The sequence below is a fragment of the Pangasianodon hypophthalmus genome, chromosome 3, assembly GCF_027358585.1.
Source record: "Pangasianodon hypophthalmus isolate fPanHyp1 chromosome 3, fPanHyp1.pri, whole genome shotgun sequence".
NCBI lineage: Eukaryota > Metazoa > Chordata > Actinopteri > Siluriformes > Pangasiidae > Pangasianodon > Pangasianodon hypophthalmus.
The window spans coordinates 595,027-611,771 of record NC_069712.1 but is presented as its reverse complement, the minus strand read 5'-3'; the positions used below and the strand labels follow the sequence as shown (position 1 = coordinate 611,771).

Sequence of the window (16,745 nt, the reverse complement as noted above, 5' to 3'; positions counted from 1 at the left end):
AAATAAGCAGACATTATACACAGAGTGTGAGAACACACTGATTAAATGCAAACTTGTGAAATTAATATCAGGACACTTACATAGGTGTGCTCTGGGCTTTAAGCTCATTCAGGAAGGCTGCTGGTGTTTTAGTGTCTCCATCTTGGAAGTGGTACTCCATGTCACCTTTAACCTGGTTTTCTGAACTCCTGTTATCAGTAGAAGAAAGCACAAATGTCAAAATACAATTCATTTTACAGTAAGAATTACTGAAATGTATTTTCAGAGTGGAAATAATACTGCTGTGAACTTACGTGAAAAAAGAGCTCTGGGGTTGGAATGGTTCTGCACCAGGTTCATTTAGAAGTGTGTTTAGCTGGAGAAATAACAATAATTAATCAGTTTTTATATGAGATCTAAGAACATTCCATTGCACTGTTCATGAAACCATTTTTTCTTTTTCAATTAAAAACTGTTTCATAGGTTTTCAATTCAAGAATATAGACATTATTTTAAATATTAAATCAAATTGTTAGAAATAATTTAGTTATAAATGTTAAATGTAAATGTCCAGCACATCCCACAGATGCTCGATTGCATTGAGATCTCTGGAATTTGGAGGCCAAGTCAACACCTTGAACTCTGTCATGTTCCTCAAACCATTCCTGAACAATTTTGGCAGTGTGGCAGGGTGCATTATCAATGTTATTCACATCACCTGTCAGTGGTTTTAATGTTATGGCTTATTGGTGTATGTCACTATTTATGGAGCATGTTTGATATATTCAGTTCAATTCAATCTTATTTGTATAGAACTTTCATCAATAGACATTGTCACAGAGCAGTTTCACAGAAATGCATAAATTCTGGTTATAAATTTTGAATTTATGAATGTATCAGTAATAAGCCAGCCTGCTATGATGGTGGCAAGGATAAACTCCCTGAGACGATAGGAAGAAGAAACCTTTAGAGGAACCACACTGAAAAGGGAACCCGTCCTCATCTATGTGTAATTTCCCTTCTATAACTGTAAACTATATAGTCAAAAAGTGCAATTGTGTAACCGGGAGCATGTAAGTAACTTCTGAAAATGAGTATCAGAGTTATTTCTGAATTCATTAAAGTTTTAACATGAAGTCTATTTTTTTTTAAGTTATCAATTGTTCAATGATGGAGATTTTAGTGCAAAACGGTTCATTGCAGTTGCAGTCCTAAGCCATTGTAGCAAAACTGTTGGTAGCAGTTTTAGTCCTAAGCCATCTTTATGGATTCTAAGTGATATCAACAATAGTCATCTCACTGATCTTTAGGCTGTCCCTTTGGGGCCATCCTCCAGTGTGGCATGCATGCCAGCGCGAAGCCTTGCTACTTTTTTTGTTGCACTTTAGGGACCCTTTTCAGTTCCCCCATTGCATTCATATGTATGATTACTGTTTCATGATCCTGCTCTGCTGTTTTTTCTTGCATCTGTTTTCTAGTGTTTTGACCTTTGCCCTGCCTCAGATAAACTTGACTTTAAGTTTATTTGATTTTTGCCACTGTATTTAAAAATGCTGCAATGAGATCCAATGCCATCTCTGGACATTTGTTAGATTGTTGCTATGCACATGATCATGTACACTCACAGCATTGTTGATGATGCTCTTCACTTGGTTGTAGGAGTCATTCCTGAAGTCAGGGTTCTCTGGCATACTCATGTTACTGATGTTGAATGTGAAGTTGAGTGCATAGGAGGTGTCTGAAATTTCTGTGGAACAAATGAAATGTGATTTAGAATGGCTGATAAAGACTTCATGGTGATGAGACAATAATTTGTAAAGTTTGTAATTGTATTATTAGTAAAGAAACATACTCTCATAGGTGAAGTTCAGCACTTTTACAGAGTCAGTGAAGTTTGTGATTCGAGCATTCAGAAGAGTCTGGATTGCACTGAGGACCAAACTCTCAGTGGGAACAGGAGAGGAGGAATTGGAGACCATCCTGGTCTGAACCACAGCTGAACCAGATCTGATAAAATAAAGCATTACAAATTTTCCCAATGACAATTCAGCAGGAATATTTAACTCTTTGTTCATATATATTTTTGAAAGGCACATACATTACTGAGGGTGTTGCAGTAGAAGTCGCAGTTAGTGGGTTTGTAGTGCTTGATAGTGTGGCAAATGTAGGTGTAGTTGGGAATGAAACTGGAGTGGTTTCAGCTACATTTCTAGTGATTACATCTGTGCTTTGTTCATAAGTTGTTGTTGAAGGAACAGTGGTTTCTGTGGTTGTTGTAGATTTTATAGTGGTTACAATGTAATTGGTCACTTCTGTTGCTGTTGTAGTTGAATGTACAGTTTTAATTGTGGTTGTTGGAGTTGTGACAGTAGTTTCTGGTTTCTGAATTGTACTTGGATTAGTGGTAGTAGTTGTAGAAGCAGTTGTTTCTGATGTTGCTGGTGCTGTAGTTTTTGAAACTTGTGTTGTGTATATAGTTGTAGTGGTAAATTCTCTTGCTGGTGTTGTCGTGGATGGCAAAGATGGAGTGGTTGCTGATTCCTCTGTAGTGGATGGTTCCTGAGTTGTACTTGGTGGAGTGGAAGTAGTTGTCAATGATGTTCCTGCTGTTGTAGGTGCTGCTGCTGTTGTTGTTGTTGTTGTTGTTTCTGTTATGTATCTAGCTGTAGTGGTAAAATCTTTTGGTGTTGTAGTGGATGGCACAGTTGGAGTGGGTGTGGTTTCCTTTAGAGTTGTTGGTTCCTGAATTGTACTTGTTAGAGTTGTGGGTGCAGTTGTTTCTGCTGTTGTTGCTGCTGTGGTTGTTGTGTATTCAGTGGTAGTGGTCAAGCCTATTGTTGTTGTTGCAGTTGATGGTCCAGTTGTCACTGTGGTCATTTTCTCTGTAGTTGTTGCTTCCTGACTTGTACTTGTTAGAGTGGTAGTCAGTGTAGGTGCAGTTGTTTCTGATGTTGTAGCTGCTGTGGTTGTTGGATTTTGTGTTGTGTATACAGTGGTAGTGTTCAATTCTGTTATTTGTTTCGCAGTTGATGGCACAGATGCAGTTGTGACCGCAATTACTGTCGTTGTTGGTTCCTGAATTGTACTTGTTAGAGTTGTGGGTGCAGTTGTGGGTGCAGTTGTTTCTGCTGTTGTTGGTGCTGTGGTTGTTGTACTTTGTGTTGTGTATACTGTTGTGGTGGTCAATTCTGATGTTGGTTTTGTGGTTGATGGTACAATTGCAGCTGAGGTTGTTTCCTCTGTAGTGGTTGATTCTTGACTTGCACTTGTTGGAGTGGAAGTAGTTGATAATGATGTTGTTTCTGCTGTTGTTGGTGCTGCTGCTGTTGTTGTTGTTTCTGTTATGTATATAGTTGTAGTGGTAAAATCTGTTGGTGTTGTAGTGGACGGCACAGTTGGAGTGGGTGTTGTTTCCTTTATAGTTGTTGGTTCCTGAATTGTACTTGTTAGAGTTGTGGCTGCAGTTGTGGGTGCATTTGTTTCTGCTGTTGTTGGTGCTGTGGTTGTTGTGTATTCAGTGGTAGTGGTCAAGCCTATTGTTGTTGTTGCAGTTGATGGTCGAGTTGTCACTGTGGTCATTTCCTCTGTAGTTGTTGCTTCCTGACGTGTACTTGTTGGAGTGGAAGTAGTTGTCAATGATGTTGTTTCTGCTGTTGTTGGTGCTGCTGTTGTTGTTGTTGTTTCTGTTATGTATATAGTTGTATTGGTAGAATCTGTTGGTGTTGTAGTGGATGGCACAGTTGGAGCAGGTGTTGTTTCCTTTATAGTTGTTGGTTCCTGAATTGTACTTGGTAGAGTTGTGGGTGCAGTTGTCGGTGCAGTTGTTTCTGCTGTTGTTCGTGCTGTGGTTGTTGGACTTTGTGTTGTGTATACTGTTGTAGTGGTCAATTCTGATGTTGGTTTTTTGGTTGATGGTACAATTGCAGCTGAGGTTGTTTCAACTGTGGTGGTTGTTTCCTGACTTGTACTTGTTGGAGTGGAAGTAGTTGTCAATGATGTTGTTTCTGCTGTTGTTGGTGCTGCTGTTGTTGTTTCTTTTATGTATATAGTTGTAGTGGTAGAATCTGTTGGTGTTGTAGTGGATGGCACAGTTGGAGCGGGTGTTGTTTCCTTTATAGTTGTCGGTTCCTGAATTGTACTAGTTAGAGTTGTGGGTGCAGTTGTGGGTGCAGTTGTTTCTGCTGTTGTTGGTGCTGTGATTGTTGTGTATTCAGTGGTAGTGGTCAAGCCTATTGTTGTTGTTGCAGTTGATGGTCCAGTTGTCACTGTGGTCATTTTCTCTGTAGTTGTTGCTTCCTGACTTGTACTTGTTAGAATGGTAGTCAATGTAGGTGCAGTTGTTTCTGATGTTCTTTGTGCTGTGGTTGTTGGACTTTGTGTTGTGTATACTGTTGTAGTGGTCAATTCTGATGTTGGTTTTGTGGTTGATGTTACAATTGCAGCTGAGGTTGTTACCTCTCTAGTGGTTGGTTCTTGCCTTGTACTTGTTGGAGTGGAAGTAGTTGTCAATGATGTTGTTTCTGCTGTTGTTGGTGCTGCTGTTGCTGTTGGTGTTTCTGTTATGTATATAGTTGTAGTGGTAAAATCTGTTGGTGTTGTATTGGATGGCACAGTTGGAGTGGGTGTTGTTTCCTTTATAGTTGTTGGTTCTTGAATTGTACTTGTTACAGTTGTGGGAGCAGTTGTTTCTGCTGTTGTTGGTGCTGTGGTTGTTGGACTTTGTGTCGTGTATACTGTCATAGTGGTCAATTCTGATGTTGGTTTTGTGGTTGATGGTACAATTGCAGCTGAGGTTGTTTCCACTGTGGTGGTTGTTTCCTGACTTGTACTTGTTGGAGTGGAAGTAGTTGTCAATGATGTTGTTTCTGCTGTTGTTGGTGCTGCTGTTGTTGTTGTTGTTTCTGTTATGTATATAGTTGTAGTGGTAGAATCTGTTGGTGTTGTAGTGGATGGCACAGTTGGAGCGGGTGTTGTTTCCTTTATAGTTGTTGGTTCCTGAATTGTACTTGTTAGAGTTGTGGGTGCAGTTGTTTCTGCTGTTGTTGGTGCTGTGGTTGTTGTGTATTCAGTGGTAGTGGTCAAGCCTATTGTTGTTGTTGCAGTTGATGGTCCAGTTGTCACTGTGGTCATTTTCTCTGTAGTTGTTGCTTCCTGACTTGTACTTGTTGGAGTGGAAGTAGTTGTCAATGATGTTGTTTCTGCTGTTGTAGGTGCTGTTGTTGTTGTTTCTGTTATGTATATAGTTGTAGTGGTAGAATCTGTTGGTGTCGTAGTGGATGGCACAGTTGGAGCAGGTGTTGTTTCCTTTATAGTTGTTGGTTCCTGAATTGCACTTGTTAGAGTTGTGGGTGCAGTTGTGGGTGCAGTTGTTGGTGCTGTGGTTGTTGTGTATTCAGTGGTAGTGGTCAAGCCTATTGTTGTTGTTGCAGTTGATGGTCCAGTTGTCACTGTGGTCATTTTCTCTGTAGTTGTTGCTTCCTGACTTGTACTTGTTAGAGTGGTAGTCAATGTAGGTGCAGTTGTTTCTGCTGTTGTTGGTGTTGTGGTTGTTGGACTTTGTGTTGTGTATACTGTTGTGGTTGTCAATTCTGATTTTGGTTCTGTGGTCGATGGTACAATTGCAACTGAGGTTGTTTCCACTGTAGTTGTTGCTTCCTGACTTGTACTTGTTGGAGTGGAAGTAGTTGTCAATGATGTTGTTTCTACTGTTGTAGGAGCTGTTGTTGTTGTTTCTGTTATGTATATAGTTGTAGTGGTAAAATCTGTTTTTGTTGTAGTGGATGGCACAGTTGGAGCGGGTGTTGTTTCCTTTAGAGTTGTTGGTTTCTGAATTGTACTTGTTAGAGTTGTGGGTGCAGTTGTTTCTGCTGTTGTTGGTGCTGTGGTTGTTGTGTATTCAGTGGTAGTGGTCAAGCCTATTGTTGTTGTTGCAGTTGATGGTCCAGTTATCACTGTGGTCATTTTCTCTGTAGTTGTTGCTTCCTGACTTGTACTTGTTGGAGTGGAAGTAGTTGTCAATGATGTTGTTTTTGCTGTTGTAGGTGCTGTTGTTGTTGTTGTTTCTGTTATGTCTATAGTTGTAGTGGTAAAATCTGTTGGTGTCGTAGTGGATGGCACAGTTGGAGCGGCTGTTGTTTCCTTTAGAGTTGTTGGTTCCTGAATTGTACTTGTTAGAGTTGTGGGTGCAGTTGTTTCTGCTGTTGTTGTTGCTGTGGTTATTGTGTATTCAGTGGTAGTGGTCAAGCCTATTGTTGTTGTTGCAGTTGATGGTCCAGCTGTCACTGTGGTCATTTTCTCTGTAGTTGTTGCTTCCTGACTTGTACTTGTTAGAGTGGTAGTCAATGTAGGTGCAGTTGTTTCTGCTGTTGTTGGTGCTTTGGTTGTTGGACTTTGTGTTGTGTATACTGTTGTAGTGGTCAATTCTGATGTTGGTTTTGTGGTTGATGTTACAATTGCAGCTGAGGTTGTTTCCTCTGTAGTGGTTGGTTCCTGACTTGTACTTGTTGGAGTGGAAGTAGTTGTCAATGATGTTGTTTCTGCTGTTGTAGGTGCTGTTGTTGTTTTTTCTGTTATGTATATAGTTGTAGTGGTAGAATCTGTTTTTGTTGTAGTGGATGGCACAGTTGGAGCGGGTGTTGTTTCCTTTAGAGTTGTTGGTTCCTGAATTGTACTTGTTAGAGTTGTGGGTGCAGTTGTGGGTGCTGTTGTTGGTGCTGTGGTTGTTGTGTATTCAGTGGTAGTGGTGAAGCCTATTGTTGTTGTTGCAGTTGATGGTCCAGTTGTCACTGTGGTCATTTTCTCTGTAGTTGTTGCTTCCTCACTTGTACTTGTTAGAGTGGTAGTCAGTTTAGGTGGAGTTGTTTCTGCTGTTGTAGGTGTTGTGGTTGATGGACTTTGTGTTGTGTATACTGTTGTAGTGGTCAATTCTGATTTTGATTCTGTGGTCGATGGTACAATTCCAGCTGAGGTTGTTTCCACTGTAGTTGTTGCTTCCTGACTTGTACTTGTTGGAGTGGAAGTAGTTGTCAATGATGTTGTTTCTACTCTTGTAGGTGCTGTTGTTGTTGTTGTTTCTGTTATGTATATAGTTGTAGTGGTAAAATCTGTTGGTGTTGTAGTGGATGGCACAGTTGGAGCGGGTGTTGTTTCCTTTAGAGTTGTTGGTTCCTGAATTGTACTTGTTAGAGTTGTGGGTGCAGTTGTTTCTGCTGTTGTTGATGCTGTGGTTGTTGTGTATTCAGTGGTAGTGGTCAAGCCTATTGTTGTTGTTGCAGTTGATGGTCCAGTTGTCACTGTGGTCATTTTCTCTGTAGTTGTTGCTTCCTGACTTGTACTTGTTGGAGTGGAAGTAGGTGTCAATGATGTTGTTTTTGCTGTTGTAGGTGCTGTTGTTGTTGTTGTTTCTGTTATGTATATAGTTGTAGGGGTAAAATCTGTTGGTGTCGTAGTGGATGGCACAGTTGGAGCGGGTGTTGTTTCCTTTGTAGTTGTTGGTTCCTGAATTGTACTTGTTAGAGTTGTGGGTGCAGTTGTGGGTGCAGTTGTTTCTGCTGTTGTTGGTGCTGTGGTTATTGTGTATTCAGAGGTAGTGGTGAAGCCTATTGTTGTTGTTGCAGTTGATGGTCCAGTTGTCACTGTGGTCATTTTCTCTGTAGTTGTTGCTTCCTGACTTGTACTTGTTAGAGTGGTAGTCAGTGTTCGTGGAGTTGTTTCTGATGTTGTTGGTGCTGTGGTTGTTGGACTTTGTGTTGTGTATACTGTTGTAGTTGTCAATTCTGATGTTGGTTCTGTGGTCGATGGTACAATTGCAGCTGAGGTTGTTTCCACTGTAGTTGTTGCTTCCTGACTTGTACTTGTTGGAGTGGAAGTAGTTGTCAATGATGTTGTTTCTGCTGTTCTAGGTGCTGTTGTTGTTGTTTCTGTTATGTATATAGTTGTAGTGGTAGAATCTATTGGTGTTGTAGTGGATGGCACAGTTGGAGCAGGTGTTGTTTCCTTTATAGTTGTTGGTTTCTGAATTGTACTTGTTAGAGTTGTGGGTGCAGTTGTTTCTGCTGTTGTTGGTGCTGTGGTTGTTGTGTATTCAGTGGTAGTGGTCAAGCCTATTGTTGTTGTTGCAGTTGATGGTCCAGTTGTCACTGTGGTCATTTTCTCTGTAGTTGTTGCTTCCTCACTTGTACTTGTTAGAGTGGTAGTCAATGTAGGTGCAGTTGTTTCTGCTGTTGTTGGTGTTGTGGTTGTTGGACGTTGTGTTGTGTATACTGTTGTAGTTGTCAATTCTGATTTTGGTTCTGTGGTCGATGGTACAATTGCAGCTGAGGTTGTTTCCACTGTAGTGGTTGGTTCCTGACTTGTACTTGTTGGAGTGGTAGTCAATGTAGGTGCAGTTGTTTCTGATGTTGTTTGTGCTGTGGTTGTTGGACTTTGTGTTGTGTATACTGTTGTAGTGGTCATATCTGATGTTGGTTTTGTGGTTGATGCTACAATTGCAGCTGAGGTTATTTCCACTGTAGTTGTTGGTTCCTGAATTGTACTTGTTAAAGTTGTGGGTGCAGTTGTTTCTGCTGTTGTTGGTGCTGTGGTTATTGTGTATTCATTGGTAGTGGTCAAGCCTATTGTTGTTGTTGCAGTTGATGGTCCAGTTGTAACTGTGGTCATTTTCTCTGTAGTTGTTGCTTCCTGACGTGTACTTGTTGCTTCCTGACTTGTACTTGTTGGAGTCGAAGTAGTTGTCAATGATGTTGTTTCTTCCGTTGTAGGTGCTGTTGTTGTTGTTTCTGTTATATATATAGTTGTAGTCGTAAAATCTGTTGGTGTTGTAGTGGATCGCACAGTTGGAGCGGGTGTTGTTTCCTTTGTAGTTGTTGGTTCCTGAATTGTACTTGTTAGAGTTGTGGGTGCAGTTGTGGGTGCAGTTGTTTCTGCTGTTGTTGGTGCTGTGGTTGTTGTGTATTCAGAGGTAGTGGTCAAGCCTATTGTTGTTGTTGCAGTTGATGGTCCAGTTGTCACTGTGGTCATTTTCTCTGTAGTTGTTGCTTCCTGACTTGTACTTGTTAGAGTGGTAGTCAATGTAGGTGCAGTTGTTTCTGCTGTTGTTGGTGCTTTGGTTGTTGGACTTTGTGTTGTGTATACTGTTGTAGTCGTCAATTCTGATGTTGGTTTTGTGGTTGATGCTACAATTGCAGCTGAGGTTGTTTCCTCTGTAGTGGTTGGTTCCTGACTTGTACTTGTTGGAGTGGAAGTAGTTGTCAATGATGTTGTTTGTACTGTTGTAGGTGCTGTTGTTGTTGTTTCTGTTATGTATATAGTTGTAGTGGTAGAATCTGTTTTTGTTGTAGTGGATGGCACAGTTGGAGCGGGTGTTGTTTCCTTTAGAGTTGTTGGTTCCTGAATTGTACTTGTTAGAGATGTGGGTGCAGTTGTTTCTGCTGTTGTTGGTGCTGTGGTTGTTGTGTATTCAGTGGTAGTGGTCAAGCCTATTGTTGTTGTTGCAGTTGATGGTCCAGTTGTCACTGTGGTCATTTTCTCTGTAGTTGTTGCTTCCTGACTTGTACTTGTTAGAGTGGAAGTCAGTTTAGGTGGAGTTGTTTCTGATGTTGTTGGTGTTGTGGTTGTTGGACTTTGTGTTGTGTATACTGTTGTAGTCATCAATTCTGATGTTGGTTTTGTGGTTGATGCTACAATTGCAGCTGAGGTTGTTTCCTCTGTAGTGGTTGGTTCCTGACTTGTACTTGTTGGAGTGGAAGTACTTGTCAATGATGTTGTTTCTGCTGTTGTAGGTGCTGTTGTTGTTGTTTCTGTTATGTATATAGTTGTAGTGGTAGAATCTGTTTTTGTTGTAGTGGATGGCACAGTTGGAGCGGGTGTTGTTTCCTTTAGAGTTGTTGGTTCCTGAATTGTACTTGTTAGAGTTGTGGGTGCAGTTGTTTCTGCTGTTGTTGGTGCTGTGGTTGTTGTGTATTCAGTGGTAGTGGTCAAGCCTATTGTTGTTGTTGCAGTTGATGGTCCAGTTGTCACTGTGGTCATTTTCTCTGTAGTTGTTGCTTCCTGACTTGTACTTGTTAGAGTGGTAGTCAGTTTAGGTGGAGTTGTTTCTGATGTTGTTGGTGTTGTAGTTGTTGGACTTTGTGTTGTGTATACTGTTGTAGTGGTCAATTCTGATTTTGGTTCTGTGGTCGATGGTACAATTCCAGCTGAGGTTGTTTCCACTGTAGTGGTTGGTTCCTGAATTGTACTTGTTGGAGTGGAAGTAGTTGTCAATGATGTTGTTTCTACTGTTGTAGGTGCTGTTGTTGTTGTTGTTTCTTTTATGTATATAGTTGTAGTGGTTAAATCTGTTGGTGTTGTAGTGGATGGCACAGTTGGAGCGGGTGTTGTTTCCTTTATAGTTGTTGGTTCCTGAATTGTACTTGTTAGAGTTGTGGGTGCAGTTGTGGGTGCAGTTGTTTCTGCTGTTGTTGGTGCTGTGGTTGTTGTGTATTCAGTGGTAGTGGTCAAGCCTATTGTTGTTGTTGCAGTTGATGGTCCAGTTGTCACTGTGGTCATTTTCTCTGTAGTTGTTGCTTCCTGACTTGTACTTGTTAGAGTGGTAGTCAGTTTAGGTGGAGTTGTTTCTGATGTTGTTGGTGTTGTGGTTGTTGGACTTTGTGTTGTGTATACTGTTGTAGTGGTCAATTCTGATTTTGGTTCTGTGGTCGATGGTACAATTCCAGCTGAGGTTGTTTCCACTGTAGTGGTTGGTTCCTGAATTGTACTTGTTGGAGTGGAAGTAGTTGTCAATGATGTTGTTTCTACTGTTGTAGGTGCTGTTGTTGTTGTTTCTGTTATGTATATAGTTGTAGTGGTTAAATCTGTTGGTGTTGTAGTGGATGGCACAGTTGGAGCGGGTGTTGTTTCCTTTATAGTTGTTGGTTCCTGAATTGTACTTGTTAGAGTTGTGGGTGCAGTTGTGCGTGCAGTTGTTTCTGCTGTTGTTGGTGCTGTGGTTGTTGTGTATTCAGAGGTAGTGGTGAAGCCTATTGTTGTTGTTGCAGTTGATGGTCCAGTTGTCACTGTGGTCATTTTCTCTGTAGTTGTTGCTTCCTGACTTGTACTTGTTAGAGTGGTAGTCAATGTAGGTGCAGTTGTTTCTGCTGTTGTTGGTGCTTTGGTTGTTGGACTTTGTGTTGTGTATACTGTTGTAGTCGTCAATTCTGATGTTGGTTTTGTGGTTGATGCTACAATTGCAGCTGAGGTTGTTTCCTCTGTAGTGGTTGGTTCCTGACTTGTACTTGTTGGAGTGGAAGTAGTTGTCAATGATGTTGTTTGTACTGTTGTAGGTGCTGTTGTTGTTGTTTCTGTTATGTATATAGTTGTAGTGGTAGAATCTGTTTTTGTTGTAGTGGATGGCACAGTTGGAGCGGGTGTTGTTTCCTTTAGAGTTGTTGGTTCCTGAATTGTACTTGTTAGAGATGTGGGTGCAGTTGTTTCTGCTGTTGTTGGTGCTGTGGTTGTTGTGTATTCAGTGGTAGTGGTCAAGCCTATTGTTGTTGTTGCAGTTGATGGTCCAGTTGTCACTGTGGTCATTTTCTCTGTAGTTGTTGCTTCCTGACTTGTACTTGTTAGAGTGGAAGTCAGTTTAGGTGGAGTTGTTTCTGATGTTGTTGGTGTTGTGGTTGTTGGACTTTGTGTTGTGTATACTGTTGTAGTGGTCAATTCTGATGTTGGTTTTGTGGTTGATGCTACAATTGCAGCTGAGGTTGTTTCCTCTGTAGTGGTTGGTTCCTGACTTGTACTTGTTGGAGTGGAAGTACTTGTCAATGATGTTGTTTCTGCTGTTGTAGGTGCTGTTGTTGTTGTTTCTGTTATGTATATAGTTGTAGTGGTAGAATCTGTTTTTGTTGTAGTGGATGGCACAGTTGGAGCGGGTGTTGTTTCCTTTAGAGTTGTTGGTTCCTGAATTGTACTTGTTAGAGTTGTGGGTGCAGTTGTTTCTGCTGTTGTTGGTGCTGTGGTTGTTGTGTATTCAGTGGTAGTGGTCAAGCCTATTGTTGTTGTTGCAGTTGATGGTCCAGTTGTCACTGTGGTCATTTTCTCTGTAGTTGTTGCTTCCTGACTTGTACTTGTTAGAGTGGTAGTCAGTTTAGGTGGAGTTGTTTCTGATGTTGTTGGTGTTGTAGTTGTTGGACTTTGTGTTGTGTATACTGTTGTAGTGGTCAATTCTGATTTTGGTTCTGTGGTCGATGGTACAATTCCAGCTGAGGTTGTTTCCACTGTAGTGGTTGGTTCCTGAATTGTACTTGTTGGAGTGGAAGTAGTTGTCAATGATGTTGTTTCTACTGTTGTAGGTGCTGTTGTTGTTGTTTCTGTTATGTATATAGTTGTAGTGGTTAAATCTGTTGGTGTTGTAGTGGATGGCACAGTTGGAGCGGGTGTTGTTTCCTTTATAGTTGTTGGTTCCTGAATTGTACTTGTTAGAGTTGTGGGTGCAGTTGTGGGTGCAGTTGTTTCTGCTGTTGTTGGTGCTGTGGTTGTTGTGTATTCAGTGGTAGTGGTCAAGCCTATTGTTGTTGTTGCAGTTGATGGTCCAGTTGTCACTGTGGTCATTTTCTCTGTAGTTGTTGCTTCCTGACTTGTACTTGTTAGAGTGGTAGTCAGTTTAGGTGGAGTTGTTTCTGATGTTGTTGGTGTTGTGGTTGTTGGACTTTGTGTTGTGTATACTGTTGTAGTGGTCAATTCTGATTTTGGTTCTGTGGTCGATGGTACAATTCCAGCTGAGGTTGTTTCCACTGTAGTGGTTGGTTCCTGAATTGTACTTGTTGGAGTGGAAGTAGTTGTCAATGATGTTGTTTCTACTGTTGTAGGTGCTGTTGTTGTTGTTTCTGTTATGTATATAGTTGTAGTGGTTAAATCTGTTGGTGTTGTAGTGGATGGCACAGTTGGAGCGGGTGTTGTTTCCTTTATAGTTGTTGGTTCCTGAATTGTACTTGTTAGAGTTGTGGGTGCAGTTGTGGGTGCAGTTGTTTCTGCTGTTGTTGGTGCTGTGGTTGTTGTGTATTCAGAGGTAGTGGTGAAGCCTATTGTTGTTGTTGCAGTTGATGGTCCAGTTGTCACTGTGGTCATTTTCTCTGTACTTGTTGCTTCCTGACTTGTACTTGTTAGAGTGGTAGTCAATGTAGGTGCAGTTGTTTCTGCTGTTGTTGGTGCTTTGGTTGTTGGACTTTGTGTTGTGTATACTGTTGTAGTCGTCAATTCTGATGTTGGTTTTGTGGTTGATGCTACAATTGCAGCTGAGGTTGTTTCCTCTGTAGTGGTTGGTTCCTGACTTGTACTTGTTGGAGTGGAAGTAGTTGTCAATGATGTTGTTTGTACTGTTGTAGGTGCTGTTGTTGTTGTTTCTGTTATGTATATAGTTGTAGTGGTAGAATCTGTTTTTGTTGTAGTGGATGGCACAGTTGGAGCGGGTGTTGTTTCCTTTAGAGTTGTTGGTTCCTGAATTGTACTTGTTAGAGATGTGGGTGCAGTTGTTTCTGCTGTTGTTGGTGCTGTGGTTGTTGTGTATTCAGTGGTAGTGGTCAAGCCTATTGTTGTTGTTGCAGTTGATGGTCCAGTTGTCACTGTGGTCATTTTCTCTGTAGTTGTTGCTTCCTGACTTGTACTTGTTAGAGTGGAAGTCAGTTTAGGTGGAGTTGTTTCTGATGTTGTTGGTGTTGTGGTTGTTGGACTTTGTGTTGTGTATACTGTTGTAGTCATCAATTCTGATGTTGGTTTTGTGGTTGATGCTACAATTGCAGCTGAGGTTGTTTCCTCTGTAGTGGTTGGTTCCTGACTTGTACTTGTTGGAGTGGAAGTACTTGTCAATGATGTTGTTTCTGCTGTTGTAAATGCTGTTGTTGTTGTTTCTGTTATGTATATAGTTGTAGTGGTAGAATCTGTTTTTGTTGTAGTGGATGGCACAGTTGGAGCGGGTGTTGTTTCCTTTATAGTTGTTGGTTCCTGAATTGTACTTGTTAGAGTTGTGGGTGCAGTTGTTTCTGCTGTTGTTGGTGCTGTGGTTGTTGTGTATTCAGTGGTAGTGGTCAAGCCTATTGTTGTTGTTGCAGTTGATGGTCCAGTTGTCACTGTGGTCATTTTCTCTGTAGTTGTTGCTTCCTGACTTGTACTTGTTAGAGTGGTAGTCAGTTTAGGTGGAGTTGTTTCTGATGTTGTTGGTGTTGTGGTTGTTGGACTTTGTGTTGTGTATACTGTTGTAGTGGTCAATTCTGATTTTGGTTCTGTGGTCGATGGTACAATTCCAGCTGAGGTTGTTTCCACTGTAGTGGTTGGTTCCTGAATTGTACTTGTTGGAGTGGAAGTAGTTGTCAATGATGTTGTTTCTACTGTTGTATGTGCTGTTGTTGTTGTTTCTGTTATGTATATAGTTGTAGTGGTTAAATCTGTTGGTGTTGTAGTGGATGGCACAGTTGGAGCGGGTGTTGTTTCCTTTATAGTTGTTGGTTCCTGAATTGTACTTGTTAGAGTTGTGGGTGCAGTTGTGGGTGCAGTTGTTTCTGCTGTTGTTGGTGCTGTGGTTGTTGTGTATTCAGTGGTAGTGGTGAAGCCTATTGTTGTTTCTGCAGTTGATGGTCCAGTTGTCACTGTGGTCATTTTCTCTGTAGTTGTTGCTTCCTGACTTGTACTTGTTAGAGTGGTAGTCAATGTAGGTGCAGTTGTTTCTGCTGTCATTGGTGCTTTGGCTGTTGGACTTTGTGTTGTGTATACTGTTGTAGTCGTCAATTCTGATGTTGGTTTTGTGGTTGATGCTACAATTGCAGCTGAGGTTGTTTCCTCTGTAGTGGTTGGTTCCTGACTTGTACTTGTTGGAGTGGAAGTAGTTGTCAATGATGTTGTTTCTACTGTTGTAGGTGCTGTTGTTGTTGTTTCTGTTATGTATATAGTTGTAGTGGTAGAATCTGTTTTTGTTGTAGTGGATGGCACAGTTGGAACGGGTGTTTTTTCCTTTATAGTTGTTGGTTCCTGAATTGTACTTGTTAGAGTTGTGGGTGCAGTTGTTTCTGCTGTTGTTGGTGCTGTGGTTGTTGTGTATTCAGTGGTAGTGGTCAAGCCTATTGTTGTTGTTGCAGTTGATGGTCCAGTTGTCACTGTGGTCATTTTCTCTGTAGTTGTTGCTTCCTGACTTGTACTTGTTAGAGTGGAAGTCAGTTTAGGTGGAGTTGTTTCTGATGTTGTTGGTGTTGTGGTTGTTGGACTTTGTGTTGTGTATACTGTTGTAGTCATCAATTCTGATGTTGGTTTTGTGGTTGATGCTACAATTGCAGCTGAGGTTGTTTCCTCTGTAGTGGTTGGTTCCTGACTTGTACTTGTTGGAGTGGAAGTACTTGTCAATGATGTTGTTTCTGCTGTTGTAGGTGCTGTTGTTGTTGTTTCTGTTATGTATATAGTTGTAGTGGTAGAATCTGTTTTTGTTGTAGTGGATGGCACAGTTGGAGCGGGTGTTGTTTCCTTTATAGTTGTTGGTTCCTGAATTGTACTTGTTAGAGTTGTGGGTGCAGTTGTTTCTGCTGTTGTTGGTGCTGTGGTTGTTGTGTATTCAGTGGTAGTGGTCAAGCCTATTGTTGTTGTTGCAGTTGATGGTCCAGTTGTCACTGTGGTCATTTTCTCTGTAGTTGTTGCTTCCTGACTTGTACTTGTTAGAGTGGTAGTCAGTTTAGGTGGAGTTGTTTCTGATGTTGTTGGTGTTGTGGTTGTTGGACTTTGTGTTGTGTATAATGTTGTAGTGGTCAATTCTGATTTTGGTTCTGTGGTCGATGGTACAATTCCAGCTGAGGTTGTTTCCACTGTAGTGGTTGGTTCCTGAATTGTACTTGTTGGAGTGGAAGTAGTTGTCAATGATGTTGTTTCTACTGTTGTATGTGCTGTTGTTGTTGTTTCTGTTATGTATATAGTTGTAGTGGTTAAATCTGTTGGTGTTGTAGTGGATGGCACAGTTGGAGCGGGTGTTGTTTCCTTTATAGTTGTTGGTTCCTGAATTGTACTTGTTAGAGTTGTGGGTGCAGTTGTGGGTGCAGTTGTTTCTGCTGTTGTTGGTGCTGTGGTTGTTGTGTATTCAGTGGTAGTGGTGAAGCCTATTGTTGTTTCTGCAGTTGATGGTCCAGTTGTCACTGTGGTCATTTTCTCTGTAGTTGTTGCTTCCTGACTTGTACTTGTTAGAGTGGTAGTCAATGTAGGTGCAGTTGTTTCTGCTGTCATTGGTGCTTTGGCTGTTGGACTTTGTGTTGTGTATACTGTTGTAGTCGTCAATTCTGATGTTGGTTTTGTGGTTGATGCTACAATTGCAGCTGAGGTTGTTTCCTCTGTAGTGGTTGGTTCCTGACTTGTACTTGTTGGAGTGGAAGTAGTTGTCAATGATGTTGTTTCTACTGTTGTAGGTGCTGTTGTTGTTGTTTCTGTTATGTATATAGTTGTAGTGGTAGAATCTGTTTTTGTTGTAGTGGATGGCACAGTTGGAGCGGGTGTTGTTTCCTTTATAGTTGTTGGTTCCTGAATTGTACTTGTTAGAGTTGTGGGTGCAGTTGTTTCTGCTGTTGTTGGTGCTGTGGTTGTTGGACTTTGTGTTGTGTATACTGTTGTAGTGGTCAATTCTGATGTTGGTTTTGTGGTCGATGGTACAATTGCAGCTGAGGTTGTTTCCTCTGTGGTGGTTGGTACCTGACTTGTACTCGTTGGAGTGGAAGTAGTTGTCAATGAAGTTGTTTCTGCCATTGTAGGTGCTGTTGTTATTGTTGTTT

General features: G+C 41.2%; 1 protein-coding gene across 1 annotated transcript; it reads right to left on the bottom strand.

The window, feature by feature from the left end:
- Positions 1-76: 76 nt before the first annotated feature.
- On the bottom strand, positions 77-5,132 carry LOC128318001 (mucin-2-like). The gene is made up of 5 exons (XM_053232337.1): positions 2,078-5,132; positions 1,832-1,986; positions 1,605-1,726; positions 294-355; positions 77-188 (listed from the first exon to the last, which is right to left on the bottom strand). Exons 1-5 carry the CDS (start codon positions 5,107-5,109, stop codon positions 77-79), a joined length of 3,483 nt encoding a protein of 1,160 aa, XP_053088312.1. The 5' UTR covers positions 5,110-5,132.
- Positions 5,133-16,745: the final 11,613 nt, after the last annotated feature.

Excerpts from the sequence above, each read along its gene's own strand:
- LOC128318001 (XM_053232337.1), bottom strand. The coding sequence starts at position 5,109 with ATGACCACAGTGACAACTGGACCATCAACTGCAACAACAACAATAGGC. Across the intron at positions 1,727-1,831 it reads GCTGAACTTCACCTATGAGA|AAATTTCAGACACCTCCTAT; the intron begins GTATGTTTCTTT and ends TTTGTTCCACAG. Across the intron at positions 189-293 it reads CCCCAGAGCTCTTTTTTCAC|GAGTTCAGAAAACCAGGTTA; the intron begins GTAAGTTCACAG and ends TACTGATAACAG.